The sequence below is a fragment of the Podarcis gaigeae genome (assembly GCF_964106915.1).
Source record: "Podarcis gaigeae genome assembly, chromosome: 2".
Taxonomy (NCBI): Eukaryota; Metazoa; Chordata; class Lepidosauria; order Squamata; family Lacertidae; genus Podarcis; species Podarcis gaigeae.
The window spans coordinates 3,713,983-3,732,348 of NC_139679.1; the positions used below are offsets into that span (position 1 = coordinate 3,713,983).

General features: G+C 45.1%; 1 protein-coding gene across 6 annotated transcripts in view; it reads left to right on the forward strand.

Moving 5' to 3' along the window:
- Window positions 1–18,366, forward strand: part of LRP1 (LDL receptor related protein 1) — a 317,737-nt gene that overhangs the window by 193,245 nt on the left and 106,126 nt on the right. For all 6 annotated transcript variants that reach the window (XM_083729139.1, XM_083729138.1, XM_083729137.1 and 3 more), the window contains 11 exons: window positions 241–463; window positions 1,524–1,713; window positions 5,290–5,415; window positions 5,844–5,984; window positions 7,137–7,262; window positions 9,206–9,322; window positions 9,654–9,734; window positions 14,572–14,739; window positions 15,339–15,521; window positions 16,410–16,610; window positions 17,269–17,514. In XM_083729139.1, the coding sequence (XP_083585265.1) occupies window positions 241–463; window positions 1,524–1,713; window positions 5,290–5,415; window positions 5,844–5,984; window positions 7,137–7,262; window positions 9,206–9,322; window positions 9,654–9,734; window positions 14,572–14,739; window positions 15,339–15,521; window positions 16,410–16,610; window positions 17,269–17,514 (1,802 nt within the window). The remainder of the gene's footprint in view (window positions 1–240; window positions 464–1,523; window positions 1,714–5,289; window positions 5,416–5,843; window positions 5,985–7,136; window positions 7,263–9,205; window positions 9,323–9,653; window positions 9,735–14,571; window positions 14,740–15,338; window positions 15,522–16,409; window positions 16,611–17,268; window positions 17,515–18,366) is intronic.

Consider the following 18,366-nt stretch of genomic DNA (forward strand, 5'->3'; position numbering starts at 1 on the left):
CCTGGTTTGATGGGTGGTTTTGCAGCTAGATGTAGATGGGACTTTGTGAAAAGGAATGCGGTACACTGTGGGGTTATAGTCTCTCTCTCTCTCTCTCTCTCTCTCTCTCTCTCTCTCTCAATATATTATAGAATGTTTAATGTGTTAAAAAGAAAAGAAGAAAATGGAGAATCAAAGGATGCAGAACTTAAGCATAATTGGTTTTTCTTTTCTCCTCTATTTTTGTTTTTGATACATAAGGTGGATGTACTGGACTGACTGGGAGGAAGACCCAAAAGATAGCAAGAGGGGAAAGATAGAAAAGGCTTGGATGGATGGCACCCACCGCACAGTCTTCATCACCTCCAAAACTGTCCTGTGGCCCAATGGACTGAGCCTTGATATTCCGGCTAAGGTGCTGTACTGGGTGGATGCATTTTATGACCGGATTGAGATGGTTACGCTGGATGGCACAGAACGCAAGGTCAGTATCAGCTCTGCCTCTGCCTCTCACACTGGGGCATATTCCTGCCCTTTTCTTCAGTTACCTACACCTGCCTCCCTCTCTTCTCTGCCCAGTGATTTCATGCAAGGCTCAAGCACCTGTTTGCCTTGTGTCTTTCTGAGTTGATTGTAAGCTGTATTTGTTCTCTTTCTCTATCTCTGGGCTTGAACCCATATGGAGAGTAATAGATATTCCTCTGACTGCTTTAACAGCTGTAGCATATCTAGCAAAGGCACACCCCTGAAAGTGTGGGAGGATGGGAGGAATGTAAAATTTTAATTGCTGGAGGTGTGTGCTTTAAAGATGAGGGTATAGCCTCCCAATGGAAGGAAAGGTGGTGGGGTCCCTATAGTGGAGAGATCCAGATTTATACTATTTTGAAGACTTGGGGCATTCAGAGTGGTGCTTTGGGAGGGAGGACTTATGACACACCTCCCTGTAGCATCTCAGGTACCATCCAATAGGTTGCGTATAACTCTAGTGCAGCTGCCATAATCACTGCAAAACATTAATGGTGTTTGCCCTTGCAGAGACAAAAACATCTGTTTACCAGCCACTTCAGTTTGCAGCTTGAATGCTGGTGAGGAGCAATTTCTGCATGATGAAAGTACAATGTTTGTAATAGTGCAGCATGGAATTCCATTTGCTGAAATCAATGGACACGATGAAAATAGGTTCATTAATTTCAGTGGGTCCGTTCTGAGTAGAACTCACTGAATACAACATTATATTTATTTACATTATTGCATTTATCACAGGAACACAGGAGGTTGCTTTACACTGAGTCAGACCACTGTATTGCTAGCTCATTATCGCCCTACATCATCTGGCAGCAGCTGTCCAGGATTTCATGGGCAAGGGTCTAACCCTAACTGAAGATTCTGGAATTGAGCCTGGTTCCCTCTGCAGTTGCTCTAGCAGTCAGCATCTTGGGTCTGAAAAAGGCATCACTAGAGTGGTATTTGGGTGGTTAGTTAAGAAGAATGACAGCATATCTAGAAATGCCCATTTTTGTCTCTCTTTTTCCCTCCTCATGCAGGTTGTGTATGATGGTAATGAACTGAACCATGCCTTTGGGCTGTGCCACTATGACAACTTCCTTTTCTGGACAGAGTACCGGAGCGGTATCATCTATCGCTTGGACCAGACGTCCAAGGCCGTTAAGCTTTTGCGCAATGAGCGTCCGCCAATCTTTGAGATCCGCATGTATGATGCTCAGCAGCAGCAAGGTGCGTGGCAGGACAGGCACAGGATGCCCTCTGGTTTCTTGCAGCTCAGCCACTGACAGCTTCTTATCCAAGTAGGCTGTGCAGGAATAGGAAAGGCACTGTAGGGAATCAGGATCCCAGGTAGTCGAGGCAGGGGACATACACACAGGTGCTTCATTTATTATCTGCCCTCTGGTTTCTTGTGGTACAGAAAGGATCTTTTAATTTTTCCAGGCACTGAGGCAGAACCTAAGTGCAGTTTTGCATGGCAAAGTATTGCTGTGGTTACTTACAACTGCAAAAAGCCATGTTTGCAGATACATCTTTTGTCTAAGTCGCAATCCGCACCATGGTGTGCGGAGCGATTCAAATGAGGATGGGTGTTTGAATCTCTGTGGGATCAATGAGCTTGCCCAACTCAGATTCATGCCGTCGGCTTGCTACTTTGCTTTAGATGCCTTCTGTAAACGTCTTTATTTCAGTAAGCCTTCTCAGACATATAGTTTAGTTACCTATATAGATAACAAAAAAATTATTGATTTTGTGTTTTAATGATAATTATTTTGCTATAATATGTGGGTTTTAATTATGTTTTATCTACAGTTTTATTATTCACACTACTTAGAGAGCTATTTGATTAATTAAAAAGAATTTCTAAGTTCCTTATAAGATCTTAATATTTTAAAGTTCCCTAGACTTTTGAATTGAAGTTCATAGTTACCCAGCCAGTGCTGTGGTCTAGGATGCTTTGCCTTCAGCTGGGTGAAAGTGAGTAAAGGAGAGTTGGATAAGAAGGAGCAGGAGTCTCTGAATATATCTTCTATTCATCAGGAACAGGACTGGAATTTTTCATCTGTTACATCCATTTTATTTTACCGACATAGGCACACTGACATAAGGTTTAGATCATGGGTGTCCATAGTCTTAGTTAGGGCAAAGTGTTAATTAGGTCTCCTGCTTTGTCAGCAGTTCCAGCATTTTCTTCAAAACAGTCCAGGACTGTTATGGTTTCTAGTATATTGTTGGTTATGATGTTTTCTTAACCTTATCACCAGGCTTTTATTACCCAAAATGTCAGTGTCTCGCATGGCTGTCTCTACGATTCAGCAGCGTTTCAACCAGCTTCTGCAAAGTATCACGTTGATGAACTTTTCCATCACTGTTATCCATTTTGATCCATCAAACCTGCTCAAAAGTTGATGCTGGTCCTTAGAAAGGGTATAACATTAGGAACTTTGACCTAGGCCAGTGATGGCAAACATTTTATAGACCGATATAATAAGCATCACTTATTTATCCGCAAAGTGCCAACATGACAATTTAAGCTGAGTACTGAGGTTTTAGTTTAGAAAAAACAATGTATTTTGTCTTAAAAGAAAAACACAATAACAGAGCTTTCAGTGATACAAACAACTTGTAAAAGTTTGCATTAAGATGATCCAAACTCCAGTCCGAGCAAGCGTTTTTGGCATTGGCTCTCTGAGCGCATGCAGAGTGGCGCCCCTCACCATGCCGCCATTTTCTGAAAGGGCCCCAGGGGCTGCCCCATGTGCTAGCCCCACTCCCTCTCCCAGCCCCGACCTGCCCCTATGCAGAGTGTCCGGACGGAGGGTGTGTAAAGCCTCAACCTTGAAGCTGGAGGAGGAAGGCAGCCGCTCGGAACTCTTGTTGGTCCACCAACGCAGCAGTGCTCCTCTGAGCATGTGTGGAGCGCTGCACCCTCCCCACCCACAGCGGAGGCTCCCCAAGGGAAAATGCATGCCCTGGGGGGTGTGGCTCCGTTTTGCACTCTCCAACGCCCCAATCGAGGCACTTCTACTCGGACACAAGTCCCAGGATCCACGCCCAGCCTCTGAAGAGAACATGAGCGCCTGCTTGGGGACAGCGTCACATATCCGAATGGGACCAATGCCCCACCCGGCCCTTGCCTTTGCGCCTCCCTGGCCACGAGGGTGCCTCCTAGGTCCTGGCATCCCATGCGGAGTGTCTGAGCAAAAGCAGCCCTAAAAATGCTGCAGCAGATGGGCCAGTTTGGGGATTTGGACTCTTTACTGTCCTGCTTGTGAAGCATCTGAAACTGAGGGCCCACCATAATCATTGCCGGTGCTATTTCGTAACCCGCTTGCACAAATACTAATTGCCACAATATGCTCTGGAAGCCTCTGTGCAATTGGATACAATGAACTCCGAAGCAAAGCTGCAACCCCATTTTGGAAAGAGCCGGCGCCCCGGCGGGCATCGCATCCCACTCCTGCCGCACAGTTTCCTACGCTGACCTGCCATACACATGGCACTCCGGCCGCCCAAGTTGAGCTGAGGACTTGATGCGCCACCCTTGCCTTCTGCCAGCTCTGTGCTGGGGTGATGGCGTGCGTGCCCCCTCTGGCATGCGTGCCATAGGTTCACCACCTAGGTTCACCTAGGCTGACTATGTAGTACAGTTTAGTGCTGTCTATGAACTTTTTATTCTGGAGACATCCAGCCTATCTAACTAGAGTTCATTGCAAGTCTGTACATATTAAACATGTGGATAGATATCTATCATTGGAGTAAATCGTCTGCTCAATAAAATAGGTGCACAAAAATTTACAACCCTTGTATAAAACATACAAAAATTAAAATACTAAAACAAGTTTAAAATTACTTCAATTTTCTAAGCATCTGGGTAGGCCTGTCTAAACAGGCATGTTTTAGCAGTGTGCAAGAGAGGCAAACAAAGCTCCCAAGAGCTTAAAGGGCTTCTGGTATCTGGTATTTTTGTTGCTTCCCTTTTGTGGTCACCTGTTTAGTTGCTCCTGTTCTCCCGTTTCTGCAGATACTGGAGTCCGGACGGGGAAAAACAGTTTCTTCAGTTTAATGGACTCTTCATGCCTTATTATTGCTCTTCTGTAGTCACCAAGGTTCCTTTTAATTGTTCTGCCAGGGGCATGGGCATAACCTGTCTGGAAATGGAACCTGTGCAAATGGCCTTTCCCATAAAATGGGTCTTTCTCATAAAATTAGTATCCTCCTCCTGGGGTGCCAGTTTTGTGGCCCTGTCCTCATGCGATTGACCCTGTCCCTGGGGATAGGTTATTTGGAGAGCGCCTCTTGGCTGCATGGGCTTCTGCTCATGAATAAGCTGCTCTCTTGCTTCTGGGAGAACCTTCAAAGGGACCATGGTATAGGGATTAAGGTGAGAGGAAGTAAGGAAGAAGAAGGCTTACAGAACAACACCAAAAAAGATAAACAATGCTAGAGAAAAGCTAGCTTGAAATTGATGACTAAGGAACAAGCACTCAGAGAAAGAACTTGGTGTCGGAGGTTTCAAAAATATATGCAGATACCTCAAAAATCTCCAGAGCTAAAACTGTGATTGCAGTTGTATTTGGGGTGGGGAAATAGGAGTTGTGCTTGGATAGACAGGTCCCAGGATCAACCTGATTAAAGTACAGAATTAAAGAGTGAACTCCCTACATAAACACCATTCTTTCCATTTCCCTCCCACTGAAACATTTTCCACTGGTCTCTCTTGGTTTTTCTTCCTTCCGTATGTCATAGGCATTCTTACCTGTGAAACTGTGGCTCAGCTTCTCTTATTCCCTATCCTTTTTGCAGTTGGCTCCAACAGCTGCCGGGTAAACAATGGAGGCTGCAGCAGCCTTTGCCTCGCCATCCCCAAAGACAGGCGGTGTGCCTGTGCAGAGGACCAGATTTTGGCACCAGATAACGTCACCTGCCAAGGTAACAATGTGCAGAACGCAAGTGTGATAGACAAGAGATTTCTAGAGTTTAACATTCCCTAGAATTGTTTCTGTCTGCATCCTGGAAGGTAGCATATATAAAGCAGCTTACTTTGAGATTCCAGACAGTTGTGTGATTAACACCTTCCCAGAGACAGTCTAGCATACAATGGTCACTTGCAGGTGTTTTGAGTTCTCCGCTACTAAAGTGTCAGGTACCATCTCCAGATAAACACTGTCTTGTTGATAATACTATATGTTGATGATTGCACTGTGGAGCTGTAGTTTATTTAGTTATTTATTGTAACTTCATCAAGCAGACTCTAAATATAGTTTGGCAAAACACCATTTCCCCCCTTTTCCCTTTGGAAAATGCCTCTCATTTAAACTCTCCCACATCAAACTGTCCTCTTTTTCTTCCCTGTCTAGCCAACCCATCCTACATCCCACCTCCTCAATGCCAGCATGGGGAGTTTGCGTGCAAGAACAGCCGCTGTATACAGGAGCGCTGGAAATGTGATGGTGACAACGACTGCCTGGACAACAGTGATGAGGCACCTGAGCTCTGCCGTGCGTATTTGCTTGGGAACACCAGGGGGCTCTCCTTGACCAGTTCCGCTTTCTCTTGGGTCAGGATGGTCATATGCCCTGTGCAGGTCTGCACTCAGCATATACAGACCGTGCATGCCCTGGCTCAACTCACATGATTTTGGTCAATCCAAAGTGTTTTTTCAGTTGATAGAGAAGTCTGAAAATGAAGGATCGGGATTTGAAATTGAGGTGTGGGAGACAATCCTGGATTGCATATTTAGCTTTGCATCTGCAGAAACAGACCAAACTGATGGGACCTGGGAGCCTGAAGTAATCCACGCCAGTATTCCATGCTCCTCTTCCTGCCCTTCCCCTGCCTGCCCTTTGGACACTGCCAGGACCCTGGTCATTTAAAACAAGAGGTGGTGTTGCAGTGACATAATTGGTTATCAGATGTAGCATCATAAAACTGTAGAGTTGGAAGGGACCCAAAGGCCATCCAGTCCAGCCCCCTGCAATACAGGAATCTCAACTAAAGCATCCATGATAGGTGGCCATCCAACCTCTGCTTGAAAAGCTCCAAGGAAGGGGAGTCCACTGCCTCCTGAGGGAGCTTTCATTTAAAAGCAAGTTGCTTGCTCGTATGGTTCCGTAGGAAAGTCTGGAAATATTTCCATGCATCTTTCTCTCTTCCCTTTTGTCATCACTAAATCTACAGAACAGTGGACAGTGAAACAGTGGTTCAGGGACCACAGCTCAGTGGTAGAGTAGCTGCTTTGCATGCAGAAAGTCCCCCATTCAACCTCTGGCGTCTCCAGTTATCAGAATCAGGTAGCAAGTGACAGGAAACACGTTTCTCTAGCCGAGACTCTGGAGAGAGAGGCAGGGATGAGCAACTGATCTGGTATAAGACAGCTTTCTAGGGGACAGAATAAATTGTGTGAGGATTAGTCAATTTATACAGATCTCACAACAAATCTTTTGAGTTGCTGAATTTGATGAGTTTATCAAAGAATGCACATTGCCTTGACTGAAGAAATAGCTTTGTGTTTCTGATGTCAAGTATATTACTTTGGTAAGGGGGGAGGGATATTCTTACCCAGTTTCAGATTATTGCAATGTGTGTCGGGGAAAAGAATGGTCTTGAACTTTGAGGTCCTAAGCTAGAACCCACCCTTTGCCACCCTCCAGATCAGCACACATGCCCCTCGGACCGTTTCAAGTGTGAGAACAACCGCTGCATCCCGAACCGCTGGCTGTGTGATGGGGACAATGACTGTGGGAATAATGAAGATGAGTCTAACTCCACGTGCTCTGGTGAGAGCCCTTATCTTATCCATCAATCACATTTTTACAAAATCCTATCCTTCCTCCAAGGAGCTCAGGTTGCCTTGCTGTCTTATCTTTACAAACACTTACGGTGGTGGTTTGCTGAATGTAGAGAGGGCCCATAGAGTGTAGTGTTAGGTGGTTGAATGCTGTCATCCTTGCTATTTGAATTTTGACTCTATAATTGCTAGGGGGCAGGCAGATCACTCAAATTCTGTATCAGTCCACTTTTACACTTGTTCCTGTTTAAGACTGTTGTGTCCCATTTTTGCATCAATTTGCATGGAATTCTTACCCAGAAAAATAGAAACAGGTATTCACTTTTACAAGGTCTGAGAGTTGCCTTTTAAAATTGATATTCTTTTGCCACCTACTTCCAAGTGGCTAAAACATTGTCTACATTATTTAAGATGTCTTGACTATTTTATTGCTTGTGTGTTTGCCTCCCTGGGCTCCTTTGGGAGGGAAGGCGGGGTATAAGTAAATAAAATGAATAAATGAATAAATAAATAAATAAAAATGCATCATTGCACTTACTCAGAATAGAGCTGCAAGGGTCACTGGGTGGGTGTGGAAGGGATGTACCTTTACTACTGCTAAAGTTAGTATATTAGAACAGCTGTTTACAATCAACAGTAAACAAAGAAACAAAACAAAGAGTACAGCATCATGGCTTATTTGATACTTATTTGATACTTGCCTTATTTGATGTCACTTTAGCTAGTGTTCTTACACATTTAACTGTCCACTTAAACATAGGAAAAAGATCTTGACATTTTGAAATTGAGTGACCCCTTCTCTCTAAATGTATCATTTTGAGGGTTATATTGAACTCCTAAGGCCAGTTTTGTATGTATGCAATGCTATATCATATATATTGGGGGGGGGGGGGGAATGTGTGTCATTCTGCTGCCGGGAATTCTATTAATTTCACACACACACACACACACACACACACACACCATGTTTGTACTAAAACCTAAGCAGCTTACTAAAAATAAAAATAAAACCTTGAAATTGTGAATAAAAGATTGCTAAAATATGTATTAAAACACTTAAAAGATAATTAAAATCATTTTTTCCTTAGGTTACATTCATCAGATTAGATTACATGCTATTAAAAATCCATGAACATTGTTATTCCTGGATTTATAAGTTTAATCTTGGTTCCATTTTTTTCTTGAAGGTGATATTGGTTTGAAACACTGACCTATTTTCAGACAGTAAAGCGTATAATTAACCAGTCAGATTTAGTGCCTTGTGTTTTGTTAGTCATGTTTCAGTTGATGTCATGCAATGCAGTTTTCTTTTCTTAGCCAAGAGTTTATATAATATATGATGGGTTTGGAAGGTATTGAAAAAAGGGTGGGTGATAACCCTCCATAAGTGTTGTTAACTTCTCAGAAGAAATTACCTGTATTGGCATCCATAGTTGTCCCCCATACAATCTCACTGGGAGAAATCACACATCATCTTACCCTGTTGCTCCCAGGGCGCTTGCTGCCCCATTTTTAACATGTGTGGTGGTAGACCCCAGTATTTTTTAGCTGCTGACACAGCTATTACCTGGTTGGGGTAGCGAGAAATATATTCTGAAAGGTAACCTCAGACTACCTCCTAGTAATGTAAGTGCTTCAAAACATGGGAAATCTAAAGGCTAACTACATATCTTCACCTTAATCCAGGAGATGTGGCTCAGGTTGGTTTATATCAGAATGCAGGGCAATCAGATTCCTCAAGCATCCCTGATAAGTGGCCCTTTAGATGCCCCTTTGGACAGTGGTAATATGCCATCTCTACAAACATGTTTCTTTTGCATGTTCGGATCTTCCCGTTAGCCTTGTTCTAGCTCTCCTTGTGTATTCTGACATTTTCAGGTACCCCCAGTAACGTTGCTTCTTTTATTCATTACCTCTTGTCTCTCCACCCAGCTCGTACCTGCCCTACCAACCAGTTTTCCTGTGCCAGCGGCCGTTGTATACCAATCTCCTGGACCTGCGACTTGGATGATGACTGTGGGGATCGCTCTGATGAGTCAGCCTCATGTGGTGAGTGATGGAAGATGTTCCAGTGTATATGCAGGTCCCACTTTCTGAATGCTTGCTATGCGAAAATCCCCTTATGCGAACAGGAGGAATTAGTACTCAAACTTTGCTATACATACCACAGATTCAAATATCTAAACAGCCAGAGTTTGCCCACTCCCTAATTTGTTTGTGCTTTGCTGGTCAGTAGCAGCTATTTTGGGGCATGCAGGGAGGGAGGGCTAAAGGGGTGCGGAGACACTCGCTTGAGTACATGCCAGGATACCAACCCTTTAAAAGCATTCTGGACATTGAGATAGATGCTGCTAACACTGTTGTTGTTTTACCTCTGCAGCCTACCCAACTTGTTTCCCTCTGACCCAGTTCACTTGCCACAATGGCCGCTGCATCAACATCAACTGGAGATGTGACAATGGTAAGTGCCACATACCTGACTGATAGCCTCCTGTGGTGATTGAAATAGTGAGATCAGAAACAAGGGGAGGCTAGCTGTGATGGGGAATAGGGGATTATTTAGAAAAAAGAGGGCTTGATCTTCTTTTTTCCACATTTGCAGTCTCTGCATGGTACCATTCTGTTTGCTTTAATATGCTGCCTGCTCATGTGTGCATGAGGGGGGTGGGGCTCACCTTCTGTCTGATGGTACTAGGCTGTCTGTAGCCTCATGAGCTGCCCTTTTCTCCCCCAAGAAACCCGGTTCAGAAGAAGCCAATGGGTGGGCAATGCAAGCACAAAACTTCTTGGTCTTTCCATCCTGACCTTCCTAGCAAGGACAGGTTTGCTGGTGCCATTTTACAGCTGAGTTAAATGCGTAATTCCATTCCACCAAGGCATTTAATGTGAACCAAGGAAGGTTTAGCATACATGGGCTTGAATCAGGTTTACCTTAAGATAGGTGTAGGGAACCTTTGGCCCTCCAGATGCTGCTGAACTACAACTCCCAATACTCCTGGAATTCCTCACTTGTAAGAAATCATTATTTTGGTGTGGCAGCATCTACACTTCAGAGCTCCCTACCTGTTGACATCAAACAGGCCCCCTCATTGTGTTATTTTTGCACCTGCTTAAAACATTTTCATTTCAGCTAGCCTATTCAGACACATAGGTGTTGGCATGTTCTTCCTAGTTTACACCTGATTCTAATTGTTTTAAAAATGTTTTTAATTGCACATTTTAAACATTTTAATTGATAATTTAATGTTTCTTGTAAACTGCAAGTGAGATTTTTTTTTGAAATCAAGTGGTATACAAATTTTGTTAAATCAAAATAAATATAACAGATCGCTGGTCACTGACCATGTGTCAGGGCTGGTTCATATGCAGGTCAGCATGGAGACTCAGAGACTCGAAGAAAAGTTAGCTTTTTATTAGGAAAAATAGCATACAATCAGAGAGCACCACAGGGCATGGCTTGCTCCCAGTAGTGCAGTTGCCAAGACTGGCTGTCTTCCCCTCCTACTTCCCTCTGAAGCGCCTCCTTAGCCAGTTGTCTTCCAAGGAGCCTTAAAGCCCGTTAGGGAGCCGCCCCCCCCGGCGCTCTGTTTTTCTTTGTTTGGCTACCTCTGAAGCTCTGTGTGTCCTTGGAGACAAGGGTGGAGGGGAGCTTAATACTGTGGGACTGGGCAGTCCCTGTGAAACTGCTGTAGTTCCTGCCCCTCCTCCTCCGCTGAACCTGAATTGCTTCCCTCTGCTTCCTGCCCTGCCCTTGAATGGCTTTCTACCTCTGGCTCTTCTCTCTCCCTCGAGCCTGTTGCTTCTTCAGCATCCCAGCCTCCTTCCTCCTCTGACCTGTCTTTTGTATCCCACCACCATTTCCCTGGTTCAGAGCCTTCCTCCTCTGCAGCTTCCCTTGGGGGTTCTTCAGCTGCAGCCTCTCATCACTCTTCTTCGTCCAGCCAGTTCCTAAAACCTTGCTTGCTGGGGCTGATAAGAGTTGTAGTTCAGCAACATATGGGGGACCATAGGCTCCCCACAGCTGCCCTAAGTCCTCATCTGCTCATTAATTACATTGCATGATTGGGCTGATCTGAAGATTTCAGTGCTTTGACCCACCCCCCTTTAAACGGTCAAAGAGGGAATGTTGGAGGTTGATGTGGGATAGGCTTGCACCCCAATATCATTTCATAAGTGGATAGATTTAGTTTCATAAGTGGATAGATTTAGTTTCAAGCTCAGAATCTTAAGGGCCAGATTCACCAGATTCAAGTGGTTAAACTTTGTCTGGATTGTACCACTTCAAGTTGCAGGTATGGGTCTGCATTTTTTAATGCCCCCCCCAAAAAAAAACACACAACCCCCCCCTGCATGTAGCACATTTGCCTATCAGCAAGAAAGGTCAGGCTTTGCCTTCCAACTGAGATGCTTGTTTTCTGTATGCTGGGATCTTTTGGGGGAGGGGTGGCAACAATGCTCCTTTGCACCCTGAAATTGGAAAAAGTCCCAAGAGAAAGAGAAAGCTTTACCACTTGATTCTGCTGACTGTGTAAACTGTCTCTATGCAGGACTGTGAGTAGTAGGTAATGGGAGAGGAAATTATCCCCAGGTCATTTGGCTATTAACCCTGATGCTATTTTTGTTGATTTTTTTCCCCCATTTCTTTTGGAGAGCATGTCTGGGGCTTACTTGTATGAGTCATCTGTGTTTTAAACATCTTGGTGAAGTGCAGCATGTTGTCACCTCTTTTTCTCTGTGACAATACGTTGTATTTAGGGAAAGTTTGGGACTAATGTGGGTGAAGTTAGGAAGAGAAGAGAGACAAAGCCTATTGCTGCCCCAACAGGGTGGACTTTGATGATCTTCTGGTCCCTCCCTGACCTCTGACTCTATAGCTGCCATGTAGATCTGAGGATTGTTGTCCACTGGGATAGGAAAAGAGCTGCAGGGTCAACTTAGGAGTGAAACCATAACTCTACTAGAGCCCATTCTTTGCATGTCAAAGGTCAGTTCCTGTTGGAAAAAGAAGAGTATCAGGTGGCATGTGATGGAACAGCTCCCTCTCTGGCTAAGACCCTGGAGAGCTGCAGTCAGTCAGAGTAGAGAATATTGGACTAAATGAGCAAATAGCCTTGCCTGGTTTAAAGCAACTTCTTAGGTTCCTGTGAGCTCTAGCAAAATTCCTAAACCTAGAATATTGTCTGCATGTTTTACCTTGCACTTAAATAAGTAAAAACGCTAGGAGCTTGCTTGCCTAGTAGACTTAAGCACACACAAGTTCAGATGGATTTTTGGAATGGACACTGAATTTCAGGGAATGGGCCTAGAACATCCATGAAAGGTGCCCTAGAGCTTCAGCCTTCCCCCAAGGCCTCAAGGTCACTTTGCCCCAGTCCAGAGAAATAGGGAGTGAGCTCTGTCCACGGCTTCTCATTCCCCCTTTATGACTCTCCTGTTCTGCGTTCCGCCCCCGTTCATACTCTGTCTTTTAACATATCTGTACATCACCATTTTCGTATTTGATTTCCTTTTTCATGTTGACTGTGTGTGTGTGTGTGTGTGTGTGTGTGTGTGTGTGTTTTCACTTTGCCCACTCTTCTGTCTTCTCTGGTTGGTTTCTGTTTCAGAAAAGGATTGTGGGGATGGCTCTGACGAAAAGAATTGTCCAAAAGCTACCGGTTAGTGCATAGATCAACATGCACCACAACTCTTTCCCGCTTTCTGGTCTCTAAGATCCTTGTCACTTTTCTTCACAAGTCCAGTCACTGCAGGAAAACACAAAGCAAAACTCCCACTTCCTGTCCTTAGTTTTTCTGATGAAGATCATTTGATGTACCCATTCTGCAAATTCAAAGAGCCATTCCTGGCGCCTGCTTTCAGCTATAGTTGTTCACATCTGTATGATGGGAGCTGCTGTCACTACTTCATGTGTACCTCTGATACTCGGCCACTGCTTCTATTACTCAAGTGTCAAATACTTGTTTTGCTTAGCTGTTGTGATTCAATCATGCAGCCCTGCCTTACTTGCCTTCGCATGTAAGTAGGTTCCACTTTGGTGATGCTTCCAGCCTCCAAAGAAGGGGTAGCCAGTGTGGTCCCTTCCAGATGTTGCTGGACTCCAGCTCCCATCATCAGTACTAATCATTGGCCATGTTTGCTGGGGCTGGTGGGAGTTGGAGACCAACAACATCTGGAGGGGCACCAAACTGGTTCCTCCTGCCCCAAAATGAGAGAGTGAGAGTGAAATGCAGGTAGCAGAAAGAGAGAAAGAGATAAAAGGGGTGATCCCACCTCCTGCCACCATATGGCTCCCACCAGGTTACCTCCAATGAAATGTGGCCCCACACCAACCTTGGATTAAGGCCCATTGAGTTCAGTGCTGAGTAGACATGTGTAGGATTGTACCATGAAGGTAAGCAGGTGAATGCAAACTGAACTTAAGAGCGCCACATTCTCACACCCTGACGCATATCAGTGTAAATGCTAGTGCATTAGATTAAGCCTGCTGGCAAGCAAAATGGGAGGGGAAGAAGGCCACTCATCATTTTGTGTACCTCCTTTTGCTCTAGAATTTGGCAAGTAGACTGCAATGACGGGAGGAGGAGAAGCAGGAGCAATGATTTAGATCACCAAAGCCAAGAGAAACTCTAGCGATACAAATGGTTTTGTCGGTCACTGGTTTTGCTGCAGGGAGCGGAAAATCCAATAATGCAAAACAAATATGGAAACATTTTCAGGCTCAAGTATTTTAGAGAAAAGCCTGTCCCCATTTAGAAACTGAGGAGTCCCTTAAAAGCAGCTTCAGGATCTTGAATGAGGTCTGTTCCAAACTGCACATGCACAGACATTCACATGTACACCCACACATACACACCATTGTATACATATAATTTGGTTTCCAAGGAATGAATAGATGTTGCTGATGCCCCAAACCACAAGCAAGATTGGCTCCTAACTTCATCCATTCCCACTGCCCCATGGTGCATGAGGTGATCTATGCAATTTCTGTGTTTTCATTTTTATCAATTATTATTATTACTATTATTATTATTATTATCATCACTATTACTACTGCTAACTTTTTAGTTGCTTTACTAGTGGCAAGAGCTCTTGGGACTGAGGGGAGCATGCTTGGCTGGAGTTTGCATGGGATGGGAATGTGCCGTTAGCTCAGACAGTAGGTGCATTGCTGAAATACCTTGAGACATTCCAGCTGCTTGTCAGCCAGAGGGGTCTTCTTCCAGAGGGTGCGTGGGAAGGGTAGCTCCTATGCCTGCAGACCTAGGCAGCCCCTGACCCTTCCTTCCTCCTCCTTCCAGACAATGACTGCGGGGACAACAGCGATGAAGCTGGCTGCAGCCATTCCTGCTCCAGCAACCAGTTCAAATGCAACAGTGGGCGCTGCATCCCAGTGCACTGGACCTGTGATGGGGATAACGACTGTGGGGACTACAGCGATGAGACCCACGCCAACTGCACCAACCAGGGTGAGGAGGAGGAGTCAAGATGAGCCAGGCAGCACATGCCCAGCATCAAGAACATCTTTGAAATTCTGCACAGGCAAAACTTAAATCCTGTGAGCATAGGACAGAGGAAGCTGCCTTATATGGAGTCTGACCATTGATCCATCTAGCTCAGCATTGCCTGCTGACTGACAGTGGCTTTCCAGGATCTCAAAAGGTTCTTTCCTGATCCTCGTGGAGATGCCAGGGAATGAACCTGAGACCTTATGCAGGCAAAACAGATTTGTCTACCATTGAGCTGTGGCCTCCATCCCCGTACCATTGAGTTACAGCCCTTATTTGCTAACTTGGTTTAGCACCACTTACAGAGGTCTGCTGCTTTTTTGTGTTTTATTGTGCCATTTGTGCAGCTTTCCCTCTTTCTTCCCTGTGGTGGTGGTATGGGCCCCCCTCCCACAACCCATTCAGAATTTGAAACTTACTTGAGAGGGAATCCCCTGTTCAAAACCTACTTGGCAAGACACATATCATGCTAGCTTCCCTTGCCACCTGGCTGGCTTCCAGTCCTAGTCACCAGCTGTGACCTGGTTTCACATTCTGTGCCCCTGTCATTCCATCCCCAGCCACACGGCCACCCGGAGGTTGCCACACCGATGAGTTCCAGTGCCGGCTAGACGCACTCTGCATTCCTATGCGCTGGCGTTGTGATGGCGACACCGACTGCATGGACTCCAGTGACGAGAAGAACTGTGAAGGTGTCACACACGTCTGCGATCCAAATGTCAAGTTTGGCTGCAAGGACTCTGGTAATTGTTTTGCATTACAGAGGTGGGGATGAAGGCATCCTCATCCAGGCAGCTCTCGTGCACAGTTCCAGCACCTTTGGCGAGCCAGTGTGGGGTAGCGGTTGGAGTGTTTGAGTGAGGAAACTTTGGTTTGAATCTCCACTCAGTCCCCATCTCTCAGCCTTGACCAACTAGGTTTTCTGCAAGGATAAATAATGGGTCTGAGGGGAAATGGTGCCTGCTTTCACCCAGGAGTTATCCTGTGCTCCTAGTTGTTTGCTCTTGCCCAAGGTAGGTATTCTGAGGTCTGCAGTGCCACCATGTAGTTTACCCCCATATAGTCCCACTCCTGTTCCTTCAGATCTTTGCTAGAGACCATGTTTTGTGTTCTCGCATATTCAGAATTGCTCCAGTTCTGTCTACAAATAAGGATGATCATGCATACATACCTCTTGGTGATGTACAATTCATTGAAGGGGGTGAAATTAGCTGGTTCATGAAACTATTAATGCTCTTGGGCACAGACTTCCTGATTGTTTCAGGCATGCAGCTAGGATCCCATGACATGCAGATACTCCTTCAAAGAGCCCTTGACTTCCTCAAATCCCTTGATTCCCTTGCCCTTTTCCTTAATAAATCTTCTCTGTCAGCTAAGCTGACAACTTTCCCTTTTCTTTCAGAAATTGGACTGGAACATTGTGACAGCTTTATTCCCTGAGTAGCTGGAATGTTCATGAACATTCTGTGGCATCATACTCAACTCAGCCAGTGACCCTCATAATCACTATACTATAGAGATGCCTTTTTTTTAGTACCTCAGTGTCTTCAGGGGTTGTGTGTTGAAATAGTCAGTTTTGCCAGTCCCCCTTGTGGTGTTTCATATATGTTTATTGTCTTCTCTCCTTGTAGCCCGCTGTATCAGCAAGGCTTGGGTATGTGATGGGGACAATGACTGTGAGGACAACTCTGATGAAGAGAACTGTGAGTCCCTGGTATGCAAGCCACCTTCACATACTTGTGCCAACAACACATCAATCTGCCTCCCTCCGGAAAAGCTGTGTGATGGCAGAAATGACTGCAAGGATGGGTCTGATGAAGGAAAGCTGTGTGGTGAGTGTGAGGTGGAGAAGTGTCTCCAGTCTTCCTTTCTCTAGGAGCACAGTGACCCAGGGGACCAGACTTGCTTTCCAGTTCTCTGTGTGTATGTTTTTGTAGGAAACCAGGACCCCTCAGCTTTGTGCCTTGTTCTGGATGCCGTTATCTGTCTGGCATGGCTGATAGGGTGCCAGAACCCCCAGTTGAAATACTGCTTCAGCCAGGTGCTTGGCTAGGCAGCTGCAATGTTATACTCTTAACCTTAGGTGCCTATCAGCAATATTGGGATGGTACTTTGCAACCTGTGCTTTACAGGGATGCTGCAAATATTACTGAGATTATGCATGTGCTTTGTGAATGCTCAGAACATGCTATAAAAGCGGAATGTTTTTAATCTGTTTCTAGAATGTTTTTGATTATATTGTTCTTGAGGCATTTGCCACCCTGGGCTCCTTTGGGAGGGTGGTCAGGATGTAAAATGAATACATAAATAATAAATAATGCTCCGTCCTTCTTTAATTTTACCATCTCTTATTCAGTCAGATCAGATGGTTCACCACCACCGTGGGCCCTGGAATAGGCAATATGCCATAGGCAGGGCTGTCTTGAATAACTTGGGCATGTAGCCAGATTTCCCTTAATGACTCTGTGGTTTGTTTCTGATCTCCTGTAGACCTCTGCTCTCTGAGCAACGGGGGCTGCAGCCACAACTGCACAGTTGCACCAGGTGAGGGCATTGCCTGCTCTTGCCCCTTGGGCATGGAGTTGGGTAGCGACAACAAGACCTGCCAGATCCAGAGCTACTGTGCCAAGCGCCTCAAGTGCAGTCAGAAGTGTGAGCAGGACAAATACAATGTGAAGTGCTCTTGCTACGAGGGCTGGATGCTGGAGGGCGATGGCGAGAGCTGCCGCAGCATGGGTAAGCAAATAACCCGATGGAACTTGCGTGTAAGTGTTCTACCTGTTGTGTAGGACAAGGGTTGCGGAACAATGGTATCAGATTGTCTGATGCATTGCAGGAATGGATCTAGATCCTCTGCTCTATGGGCATGTGCAGGGCTGTTTCACACATTAAATAAAGAGCAGCAAGCGGATTTCAGTATATACTCAATAGTTGGGAGATGTGGCTTTCTCAACTCCCTTACGAAGAAATCTCTTTAATATTTTCAAACACCAGTTCATCACTTTTACCTTTTACATACTTTAAGTATATTCAGAAGGAAGGGAGGCATATAAATTGAATAAATAAATAACAATAATTAAAACATCCTAGTTATGCACCTATTATACACAGTTGTGTGAAAAGGTGCTGCTGAGCTAGTGAAACTGCTCATTTCCCTGCAAGGTTTCTTATGAGATCTAAAGAGGTGTCACAAAGCACTTTGGTTCTGCTTCCTAGTAAGCCACCACACATTGGAGGATGAGGTGCCCCACTGCACTTTCTGGGTTTAAAATCAATTACTTCCTTAGCTGGGAGGCTGAGGTCCTTGCTTACGAGCAGGCACAGTGCTCCATATTGTGGAAAATTGTGGAGAATTGAGGAGGTTCACTTCAAGGAAGAACTCATGTCTTTGTAAGCAGGCCTGGAAATTGACTCCCTATGGTATGTGGCTGAAAGCTGCGACAGCATTTCCCTAGGCATATCCCATAGGGGAAAAATGGTTTGAGTTTGTCTTTAGTCCTCAAAGAAAAACATAGAAGATGACATGGAAACCTCCACCCTTTCGGTCCACCTCTGTGGTGTCCTCTGTCCAGGATATCTGCTTCTGTT